The 12,825-nt window shown below is 38.6% G+C and overlaps 1 protein-coding gene across 4 annotated transcripts in view; it reads right to left on the reverse strand.

Moving 5' to 3' along the window:
• WDR25 (WD repeat domain 25) overlaps window positions 1-12,825 on the reverse strand; it is a 253,945-nt gene that overhangs the window by 62,874 nt on the left and 178,246 nt on the right. For all 4 annotated transcript variants that reach the window (XM_021007340.2, XM_078150417.1, XM_078150416.1 and 1 more), the window contains one exon: window positions 9,588-9,735. In XM_021007340.2, coding sequence (XP_020862999.1) covers window positions 9,588-9,735 — 148 coding nt within the window. The remainder of the gene's footprint in view (window positions 1-9,587; window positions 9,736-12,825) is intronic.

The raw sequence follows: 12,825 nt of genomic DNA on the forward strand, positions 1-12,825 counted from the left end.
TCAAATATCTTCCTATCTCTCCTTGCTCTAAACCACATATAATACATATACAAATAGATATGTGTATATATGTATGTATATGTGTGTATGTATATGTGTGAGTGTGTCATGGTCCTCCTCAACTTTAAAGCCCACAGTGTTTCACAAGGACCTAAAGAACAAAATTCCTACTCTTGATCCCAGCATTCAAGGCCCTGCACAATCTGGCATCACCCTATCTACTTTTCTATCCTTATCTCATACTACTTTCCTAGTTCTTTCTGTTAATATCCTATGCATCCTTCCCATCAGTAAAATGACATTGTCCCTCAGACCTCATATACTGCACTTCTCATTTGCATTTTGTTTTGCACTTTTCATGTAATATTATGTATTATAATTATCTTGTTATAATGACATATAGAGATATAATGATCCTATTATAAATTTCACACAGATGTTTATATAAATATATTGAATATAATTATAAGCATGTTATATATGATATTATTACACATATATAATGATCTTATTATAATATCCCCTTACACTGGACCAAAAGCTCTAACAGGTCTGGGACTGTGTCTTATCTAAATTTTATACCATCTCCCAACTTCCTAAAATAGCACTCTAAACATAGTAACACATTCATTTGCTCATTCCTCATATGAAATACATGAGGAATGAACAAATGAATGTTTTAAAATTCATTGCACCAATATATAAAAAAAAAAGTATTCAATATGATTCAGTTGGATTTATACTGGGAATGCAAAGATAATTAAATATTTGGGAGGGAAATTAGGATAATTAGGGATAGAGATTGGACCTGAGTTTCCACTGGTATAGGGAACTTGCAGGTGAAGAAACTCCCTCTACTAATGCAGACTAGCACCTTCTCTGCAATTTATAATCTTAGAAAGTTGCCTAGAATACTGAGAGATTAAGTAACTTAGCCAGGGTCACACAACTAGCATATACTATATTGTATGCAATATAGAGTATGTAGTATAGTGTCAGAAATGGAACTTAAACTTGCCTTCCTAAATTTGAGGCCAGCTCTTTATCCACTTACCTTATGCTGCTTTTCATTAACATAATCATATTAAAAACAAAAACAACCAAAACCACAATATCATATCAATAGATGCAGAAAAAGGTCTTTGGCAAATTACAACACTATTTATTGTGAAAAAACAAAACAACAAAACCTACAAAGTATAGGCATAGAAGCACCATTTTAAATATGATTTTTAAAAGTATCTATTTAAAACCAAAAGCTAGCATTATTCACAACAAAAATACACAGAAATTTCTCCGATAAATAAAAGAGAAAAACAAGACATTCTCCTTTAAGAAAACGAGATAAATAATAGCTTCAATAAGGCAACAAGACGCAAAATAACCCCACAAAAATTAACAGCATTTCAACTTAGCAATAACAAAATACAAGAAGAATTAAGAAAGAGAAGTCCCATTGAAAATAACTACAAATTGCACAGAATACCTGGGAGTTAATATATGGAGGCACACTTAAGACTTACATAAATACAATTAACAACACTCTTTAAAGAAATAAAGAATGACTAAAATAATTGCAAGGATATACACTGCTCAAAGCTGGGCTGTAACAATATAACACAAAGTGACACTACCCAAAATAATTCAGAGATTTAGCACTATGTCAATTAAATTACCAAGGGGATACTTTAAAGAACTAGACAAAATAATAAAAATCACTTGAAGAAACAAAAAACAGACTATCATAGGAAAAAATGAATAAAAGAAACCATAGCAAGGTTGCTAATTGCTAATTAGTGAATTCTTCGCTCCCCTGGTCCATGTGATGAGATTATATGGTGGAGATCTTTGTTAGCCTGGAACACCTCCCAAAGAACAGGACGTGCAACCTTCAAAAGTCCACATCCTTTAACCTGAATACATGAAGGAGGGAACAGGAAAAATAACCAAATCAATCTCCCTATCACTGCTGCTATATAAGAATGAAGAGGATTAATACTTCCAGATCTCAAATTATACCATAAAACAGTAACTATCAAGACTTTTTGACATTAGTTAAAAAAAAAATCAATGTAGATCAACTCAACAGACTAGTTAAGAAAGAAGCAGAAACAACTGACCTCAATTACTTAGTGTTCAATAAATTAGAGAACATAAATTATTTGGGGAAGAATTCCCTATTTTAACAGGAACTACTGGGAAGACTGGAAAGCACTTTGGCAGAAATTAGATCTAACCAACATCTTAGCTATATATGTATATGCTCAAAATGAATACATCGTCTGAATTTTTATGGCCATACCATAAAAAAATTAGAAGAACCACATCATGTATTTATCATAGGTAAGGCTGATGGGCAATTCTTAATCAAAGAAAAGAGGCAATCACAAAATATAAAACAGATAATTTTGATTATGTGGCATTAAATTTTTTCACTAACAAAATCAATACTATTAAAAAAAGAAGGGCAATTATTATCTTTGCATCAAATAGATCTGGGTTAGGATCAGGTATACAAAATATAGAGGGAACGAACACAAATATATAAGACCAAGAACCATTCTCCAATGGATAAGTGGTCAAAAGTTCTAGAAAGAAAGAGTTACAAAAACTATTAGCAACCACAGAAAGTTCACAATTTCTAATAATAAGAGAAACGCAAATTAAAACAACTCTGAGGTTGTTTCAGTAAACCCCTCATACCCAATTAATTGGCAATAATGAAAGACAGGAATGGTCAATGTTGGAAGGGTTGTGGAAAGGCGGGTACAGTAATTCACTGTTGATAAAACTATAAATGGGTCCGACCATTATGGAAAGTAATTTGGAACTATATTAGGAAAATGACCTAAGTAGCCGTAATCTTTGAAGCAGAGATTCCACTGTTAGGCATATGGTATAAGTATGTCAAAATGAAAAAGAAAGGCCCATAAATGCCAAAATATTTATAGCAGTACTTTCAGTAGAGCAAAGAACTGGAAACAAATTAGATGCCCACTGATAAAGAAATAGCTAAACAAACTGTATTGCATGGACATAATGAAATATTATTGTACCATAAGAAACTATGAATGTGAAGAATTCAGAGAAGTATAGAAAGTCAATATAATACCAAATAAAGAAAGCAGAGTCCAGGAACATAATGCCTACAACAATGTAAATAAAAAGAGCATTTAAAAAAAATATTACTGAAAGATATATAATTATAATGACCAAAGAAGAGACAGGAAAATGTACTTTCTTCACAGAGGCAAGGGACAATAGGTATAAATTACTGCATATAATTCCAGAGGACTTCCAAATTCTATGGATGTATTGGCTGGTTTTGCTCAGCTACTTTTTTCCTCTTTTTTTTTTTTTAATAGTTTGTTACAAGTGATGGCTCTCTGCATCAGGGATGGAGGAAGGATATATTAGTCAGTCAGTCAATAAACATTTATTAAGTATCTTCCATAAGCCAGGCACTGTGCTAAGCACCAAAGTTACAAAGAAAGGCCTTAGAACCTGCAATTTAATGGAAAATAAAAGTGATGTAAAAACACGATAATTTTTAAAAGTTTAAAGAAGCATCAAACACACAAAAAGAAAATAAATTTAAATCATTAATTCTCACTGTTTTTTTTAAAGGAGAGCAAGAAGGGAAAGATGAAAGTAGATGAGAGAAGGAGAAAGACAACATAGAAGAGAAAAGGAATAGAAAAAGGAGTTGGAGGAGGGAGAAAAGAAAAGGAAGGGAGGAGGGAGAGAATGGGGGGTTGAAAAAGTAGAAGAAAGAAAAGAAGAAGGAAGATGAGGAAGAAGGGGAAAAAGTAGAAGGGAGAATGAGAAAGAACACAGATGAGGAAGAAGGAAAAAGGGAAAGAAGAAAGAGAAGAGTTGATTTTTATTTACAATTTTCAAAGCTATTTCCTCATATGAACTTGGTCATGAAAATATTTTTATTTTCATGTAGCAGCTGGATAAACTAAGGCTTGTAGAGATAAAGACCAGGCATACCATTAGAATTCAAAGAAACCAAGTAGCCCAAGTTTTCTGACTACACATTCATTATACCATCACTTTCTTGCCAGGAAGCCCCAAACTGCAGCTACCAAAGAAAGGTCTAACATACTACCATTTCTGAATCTTATCAGCATCAACTGCAAAATAAGTGATATCCCATGGAGACACTTTGGGATGTGGCTGGTTTGTAAGTGTATGGGCAAGTAGCTGGACAGGGCAATTCAAAGCAAATGAAAGGGGGAACTGATTAGAAATAGAGAGTCTACATTTGGCAACTTTAGCAAGTCAGCTAATGAAGAATGCAGAGAAGTTGACTGAGAAAACAAGAACCATTTAGAGGTCCTTGGAGCAGACCGCTATTCCACAGAGACAGGCCGGATGAAAACACTGGTGATGCTGAAATGGGAAGATTACAGGCTGTGGAAACAAGCACACTAAAAATAATTAATCTGCGAGAGACTTTTATTTAAGTTCTGATTCATGGTAGCTCTCTAAGTCAAACAACCACTCAGTGCTATAAATTAAGCAGATAAAATATGGCTTTATGAGGTGAGCACAGCTTGTTTCAGACTCTGATATTGACATTTATAATCTACAGATTTTTAACAGTATTGATTTTGAACCCCAGAATAAATGTCCTCACTGCCAAATCCCCACTAATGACAACAGACACTGTGTGGATAAGTCCCTGGGAACTGCTGGGAAACAAAACCCATTACATTACGTTGTTTGTGTGTTTCTATTAGACTGGGAGGGGTGATGGGAGTAAGCAAACCTTGTTGGGGCGGGGGAGGTGGAGGGAGAAAAAAGCATAGCCTACAGAGTAAAGGAAAAAAGCAGACACAAAAAGGGGACAGCAGAGTATAAAGAGACTCTGGATCAAAGCTTGGCACAGGGAGGGGAGAAGGTACTAAAGTTGATGCCTCGGGTACACACCATTGGTCTGTAAGAGTTCAGATTTTTCTACCCCAGTGAAGTAGGTAATGCAGGTAATATTATTCTCTACAAGTGACAGATGAGGAAGCTAAGGCTCAGAGACTGTGACCTCCCTAAGGTCACCAAGCAAGTTACAGGCAGATCTGGGCATGTAATCTAGATCCTCTGACTCCATGCTGCCTTTCCTGGGTGCAAATGATTGGGTGAATTTAGCTTCCCAGAGACCACCACACCTGATGGCCCCAAGGCACTTTAAAAGGATGCAGAAAGATGCATGAAAGAGCTGGGGACTGAAGGTCAAAGGCCTGGGTTCCCATCCTCACTCTTATCACTCGCCAGACGGGTGACAACCTCCCTCAGCCTCAGTGTCCTCATCTAAAAAAGGGGGTCACAACACTTGTTTGGTCTGCCTCACAGGGCTGTTTGTGAGGGAAAGCACTTTGTGAGCTGTGTCATTTGGGAATAGGGAATTCCCAAAGGAATGGGAAATGCTATTACAGACTATTAAGGAGGCAGTCCCTACATCTCCCTGTGTGCCTCTATCTATCATTTCATGCACTTAAGCAAGCAAGGAGGGTGGAAGGAGGAAGAAAGGAAATGTTCTCTTTCTCTTTGGCCCCTCTGGCCACCCTCTTCCTCAGTTCTCTTTGTGGGACAGGAAAGAGAAATGAGAGAGAGGAGGCATGAGGGGGGAGCACTCCAATTCAGAGTAATTTGCCATCACAAAAAAAAATAGTCTGAATACAGGCAAAGGAGACTCCCATATGACTCCAAATCACTGCCTTCTCCTCCTTTCCTGATTCAATCAATTCAATAAACCTTTATTAAGCACCTATGGCCCTGCTCAACATAGCAAGATAAATGAAGATTAATGCAATGCAGTCTCTGCCCTTACTGAGCCAAAGGGACAATTGCCACTCCCTTGGCCTGGAATACAGTCATTTCATAAACGTGGCCTGAGGAGAGCAGAAGCTTATCTGGCAGCCACATCACCCTGCTCACATTTCTTAAGCCTATAGTCTTAAAGCCTTTTATATCTTTAACACATGAATTGCTTTCTAGATTTCTTGGCCTATACTTCTGCAGCTATTTTTTTGGATCCAAGTACAGGCTTAATTTGAGCCTTAAAGGATGCATAGGAAATCAACAGTTTCCTCATCTATAAATAAAGGTGTTGGCTAGATAATTTGCGCAATTGTAAATTCTCTGATCTTCTGATCCTATGAAGAGGGGGAACAGTATGAGCAGGGCACTCCAGACATCATCACCATCTTCATCGTCGTCATCACCATCATAATCATCATCATCGCTAGTACTTATATGGCACGTTAAAGTTTGCAAGACACTTTACAAATATCATCTCATTTAACCCTCACAACCACTCTGAGAAGTAGATGCTATTTTTATCCCCCTTTTACTGATGAAGAATTCAGGCAAACAGGGGTTAAGTGACTTGCCCAGGGTCACATAGATAGTAAGTTTCTGAAGCCAAATTTGAACTCAGGTCTTCCTGACTCCAAGTTCAGCAATCTATCCAATGCAATGCTCAGCAGCCTGCAGGCACTGGAATTAAGTAAACAAAAGGCACCTTCAAATATTCAAATGGCTCTGTAATCATTGTTCTCTACAAAAATATACAGTACAAACCATTCATGTCTTTCCTTCAGTTTGCTGGAGAGGATCCACCCAATGTGCTGGAGGCCTGCCTCAATTACTCAATTCCTCTTAAAAATGAGAGGATGCTGATGGAGCCCATAGTCTGTCCTTCCATTATCCCTCACTCTCACCAAAATTGGCTCATTTTTAAAAATCATCTTAGATAAAGGTGCAGACAGCATGCTCATCAAATTTGAAGATGACTGAACTAGGAGGGACAACTAACATACAGAATCAGGACCCAAAATTATCTTGCCAAGCCAAACCACCGGACTTAATCTAATAAAATGAAATTCAATAGGGATAAATGCCTTATACTTGGGTGCAAAAAATTAGCTCCAAGTACACAGTGGTGGGGCATGATTAGACAGCAGTTTGTCTAAAAAAAGATCTAGGTGTTTTCAAGGATTGAGAGTTCAATACAGGTCAGCAGGATGACATGGCAACTTAAAAAAGCTAATGCCACCTTGGTCGGCATGAAGAGAAGCTTCAAGGAATAAGGAGATGATGGTCCCTCAGTCAGACCTCACCAGGAGTACTAGGTTCAGTTCTAGGTGCCAGAGCTAAAGAACACTGATCAACTAGTGTGTGTCAGAGGACAACCATAATGTAAAGGGCCCTGAGTCCATGTCATATTAGAACCACCTATATGAATATGGGGGGTTTAGCCCAGAGAACAGAAGGTGGGGACTAGGGGGTGCGGTGTAGAATGAGGACTATCTTCAAGGCCTGACACATGGAAGAGGAATTCAGCTTGTTTTGTTTTGACCGGGAGCAATGAGTAGAATGAGAAGCAAATTTAGGCTTGATGTCAGGAAAATTTCCTCACAATCCAAGCTCTCTGAAAGTGAAATGGGCTTCCCTAGGAAGAGGTGGCTCCCTCTCCTCGGGAGTGGTCAAGCATAGGCTGGATAACTACTTTGCCAGGTGTAACCACTTCGTCAGGTGTAACCACTTTGCCAGGAGGGCAGCAGGGGAGATTCCTCTGGGCGATGGGTTGGACTACATGATCGCTGAGGTGCCTTCTGGCTGCCAAATTCTATCTTTTCATACATTTCCTTTATTTTACCTCTCTCATGATTTCTTCCTATCTGATCAATGGTACTCCCTTCCACATGCTTAGATCCAGTGAAACTGGACTAATTGTCACATGTGGACTCCCTAGATAGAATGTAAGCTCCACAAGGGCAAATAGTCAATTGATAAGTATTGAATTAGTGCCTTCTATGGGCCAGCCATTGTGCTAGGGCTGGGGATACAAGCAGAAAGAATGAAATGATCCCTTCTCAAAATGAACAGCAAGTTGCTTTACTTTTTCCTTACACATCCAATGTCTAGCACAGTTCATTAAACATAGTAGATACTCAATAAATGTTTATGAAGGGATTGACTATCTTGTTTTCACATCTCTCTCATTGTTCTTGGGTCTTTTTGAGTACTGTAAGATAAAGCTGGATAGGTAGAAAACTATATGTGTCAGGTAGAAGAGTTTGAATTTTATTAGATAATAGGGAGCCATTAAAAGATTTTGAGGACAGCAATAGACAGGATCAAATGAAGACAATTTTAACATAATGAAGATTACTTTGGCAGAAATATGAAAGGAGGCAGTCGGAAGACTTTTTAGAAGTAATAGTCCAGGCTGGTGTTGATGGGGTCCTCTCTCAAGATGGTGGCAACAAGGGTAGATTAAGCAGAGGGAAAGGGGTTAAGAGCAGATGGAAAGGTAGAACCAAACAGACTTAACAGGCAGCCCAATGCAGTGGAAAGAGCAATGAATTTGGAGTCAGAGGCCTTGGGTTAAAATAGCTCTTCCTCTTACTGTAAGTTGAACTTAATCTTTTTCATCTATAAAACAAAGGGGTAGGATTAGATGGCTTCTGACATCCTTTCTAGGTTCTAGATCTACAATCCCAAAACTATCTGGAGATGAAAAGTGAGGAAGAAGAAAGGGTCAATGATAACCACCAACAGAAACAGGGAAGTCAGAAGGAAAAATAGGAAAGATAATTCCCCCTGACCAAACAGAATCAAATACACTCAAAATTTTATAATTAACAATTCCTAATTAAAGGAAAGCACATTGCCCCTAGAGTTTGGGTTGCCTGGGTTCAAGTCTTGAGTTCAAGAAAGGAAGGGGATCTATATTAGATCTTTAAGATCTGTTGCAAATCTGACATCCTTTTTGGAGGAAAAGCACTGAACTCACAACAAAAAGACCTGGGAACAAATCTCAGTCCTACTGTTTATTTGGCCCTCAGTTTCCTCTTCTGTAAAATGAGGAAGCTAGAATAAATAGCCTCTAAGGTCCCTTCCTGCTCTAAATTCTATGCTCCAATTCCATGATCCCTGTATTACCGATAGGCTATAAGAATCCAACCCATTCACCCACCCTCTGTGGGCTGTCCTTTCTTCCATTTCTTTTGGCTAGAATCCCAGTATTGCTAAATTGGGCAGCTCCCTTCTCAGCCAATGGCCCCCGAGGATTTGTCCAGACACAAATCCATCTCACCAGAATGCCTTTTCGATTTGGAGCATTAAAGCTCAACTCTTTTGGAGAGGTTTCCTCATGGGCCAGAATTATTCTTTATTGCCTTTCAAAAATGTAAAGTTACAGAAATGCTAAATGGATTCTCCACAAACGATGCTATAATAAAGTTAAATCCATTTTAGTACAAATGAAGTGTCAAAGGTTTATTAAAAATCCATCCCTTTATCAGGCCCTGTAGTAACATAAAATGAAGAGGCTTGGCAGAGACTAAGCTTATAATATCCATCCTCTGGGGTTGCTTGGGAAGCGTGTCATGGGGCTGGTTTTATGGCAGTCCTGAAACTAGAATGGCATTTATCTCAAAGAAATTTTTTTAAGTTAGAACACCGAGTGTATTACAGAGAGAATCACAGTGCAGAAAGCCCAGGTCATGCCCCCAGTTCTGGGGCAGCCAGGGCTAGAATGAAATCCAATGGTTTAATCACAATACATAAAACAATACCCGTTTCAACATCCGTCACATGAAGCTCAGAATCAAAGCCACCACTGAGGATCTGTCTTCCAAAGGAGGACCACTGCGCAGCACGGACAGCACCGCTGTGAGAAGAATAGGTGTTCAAACAGTGACCTGTATCTATGGCATCCCATACCTTTAAGGCAAAAGACAAACAGGCAGTTCTAAGTGATAAGAGCTCACATTTCTTAATGTTTAATCACTTTCTTTCTTATTGTTTTTAAACAAAAACCTTGTGGTCTGGACAGTGAAAGTTTTAGTCGCTCTATTTTATGGATGAAGAAACAGAATTTAGAGATAAATGATTTGCATGAGGTCCCATAAATAGTATAAAAGGAGAGATTCAAACCCAAGTCTCTGCTAACTCCCATTATAGCCCTTCTCCCACTAGGCCAAGCTGACATCTCTGAAACCAATGACCTTTCTTTTCACAGACTTCTCAGAGCATGTTGCTTATACTTCTCTCTTGAAATGTATTATTACATGTTATAGTTATCAGTGAATTATAGGTCACATCCTGCTGCTAGAGATCAAGTGATGGATCATAGATTCAAAACTAGAAGAAACCTTAAGAGTCATGGGGTACAATCCTCTAACTACATAGATTAGAAACTGAGCCCCAGAAAGGCTGTGACCTGCCTAAGGACAAGTAGTGACAGAACCGGAATTTGAACTCATGCTCCGGGATTCCAAATCCAGGACTCTTTCCACTCTACCACAAATGAGGAGGTCGTTATCTTCTGATGCAGTTCATTTTGAACAGCTTTAGTTCTTAAAACATCTTTTTCCCAGGGGGCACAGAGTCTGGAGTCAGAAAGACCTGAGTTCAAATCTGACACCAGACACTTATTAACTGTGTGACCCCAGGCAAGTCACTTAAACCTCTGTCTGCCTTAGTTTCTCAACTGAAAAATGGGGATAATAATAGCACTTACATCCCAGGGCTTTTGTGAGAATCAAATGAGATAATATTTGTAAAGTGTTTAACATAATACCTGGTACATAGTATAGGTGCTTAAGAAATGCTTATTCCCTTCCCTTTCTTCCCCTTCTCCTACATGTAGGAGAAATCTACCTCTCTGAAACTTTGACCCCATTGCTCCCAGTTCTTTTGCCCTCTGAGAAGTAAAACAAGGCTAATCCATCTTTCCAGTGTCAAATCTTTAGTATCATATTCTCCATTATCTCTTGCCTCCCCTCCTGCCCCCAATTTTCCCTTCCTCAGGTTAAACACTGCCATTTCTTTCAGCTTATGCTTCACAGGGTCTCTAGTCCCTTCATCATCCTGTGCCCTTCCTAAGATGTGATTCCCACCTGCTATTTTAAGTTCTGTGTGACCAGCCAGAGAACACCAGGATTATCATCTCCCTCAGTACACTGGGGAGGTCACTAAAGCTTCTGGGCTGTTTTCACATGCACCACTTTCTAGCTACTCCTTCCCCCACCCCCTTCCATTCTGTACATGCCTCGGTGCCTAAGTGCAGGACATTATGGCTGTTAAGTTTCATTTCATCAGATTCAGTACAGTGTTTCAGACCATTGAGATCTTTTTGGATCCCAATTTGGTTTATTTCAGCTTAACATAATCCACAAATTTGATAAGCATGCCATCTATGGAATCATTAAAGTCATTAATAAAAAATGTCAGATGCTATTAAATTAACAGTACTGCATACTATTTAAAGGTATTTATTGAGCACTAGATCAGATGCTGTAGGAGACCAGGTTAATATACACATTCTCTGCCATCCAAGAATTTTAGCTGTACAATCTAAAATAGAACAAATGTGCAACAGACCTATATATAGCTAACAGTCAAAACACAGACACATTGTATAGACACACACACACACACACACACACACACAGAGTGAGTCCATTCTTTCTGAAAAAGAAGTTAATTTCTAGTATCTCACACCACTGCATTCATTGATGGGGAAAGAGAGCCCAATATATACATCTTGCTTTAACATGCACTTTAAAGCTACTATACATACAAAGTGTAGGATGAAGACAATGAACTATATATTCAGAGATTAGGCAAGAAGTAAAAACAGGGGCAGCTAGGTGGCACAGGATACAGCACTGGCCCTGAAGTCAGGAGGACCTGAGTTCAAAGCCAGCCTCAGAACAAACACTTGACACTTACTAGCTGTGTGACCCTGGGCAAGTCACTCAACCCCAATTGCCAAAACAAAACAAAAACAAAACAAAAACAAAGTAAAAACAAAGGAAACATGGCAAGTAGCGATTTGTGAATGAATTTTTATCAGCTTAAGAAGAAAAGTAACAGCCCCAATGACATCCAAATCATTCATAGAGTCATAGATTCTGAGCTCAAATGAACCACAAAGTTCATCTAGTCCAACTCCATCATTTTACAGATGAAGAAACTGAAGTATTTGTGTATGTGTGTGTGTGTGTGTGTGTGTGTGTCATGAGTAAAAATCCAAGAGACAAAGATTCCAGGTATTAATAATCAATTTCTTAACTAGGCTAGCCATTAATCAATAAATTGATGGGTCAGTAGTTTCTCTTAGTAACCAAAGACCCCAAGGAAGGCTCTGAAACACCTTAAATTAGGTGTGTTCCTTCTGACAGAGAAGTCCCCTGACAAGTGAAACTGAACCCTGATTTGGTGGCTATTCAATGAGAAAGTGGGCTAGAAATGCCCAGTCCTTCCAAATTACCACACTGTAGGAACGGGGGCATCAGCTGAGAATGTGGTCTGGTCATGAGTTTTGAGCTCCCTCTAGCAATCTGGGCAGCCCAACCAGGTTCTCTCTGGTTTGGTTTCTCATTCAGGAGCTGGGGTTGCCCTAAACTCTAATGAAGGGGTTTCCCCAGGGAGAGAACTGGATTCTTTTTATACTCTAAACAGAAATTTGGTTTCCCAGTTGGGTGGGTCCCCTCAGATACCTTGAGCAGAGCTGGAATGTTTCTGGCATTCTCTAGAAGAGGAGGGGCTCCTCTCTAAGCTAGTCTTTTTACAGAAAAGGGAATATTACAAATTATTATTAATAATCAAATGGTATATCATTAACAAACATGAAATGACTTGCCCAAGTTCACACAAACAATAAGTGGCAAAGGCAGGACCCAAACCTAAGTCTTCTAAATTTAAATCCAGAACTCTTTCCATTGCATTACTGAGTCCTGGAGAATGGAACTAGAAAACAAGAGGAATTACAAGGAAAGAGATATCCACTAAATATAATAAACATTT

Source organism: Phascolarctos cinereus, unplaced genomic scaffold (assembly GCF_003287225.1).
Source record: "Phascolarctos cinereus isolate Bilbo 61053 unplaced genomic scaffold, phaCin_HiC Scaffold_2;HRSCAF=192, whole genome shotgun sequence".
Lineage (NCBI taxonomy): Eukaryota > Metazoa > Chordata > Mammalia > Diprotodontia > Phascolarctidae > Phascolarctos > Phascolarctos cinereus.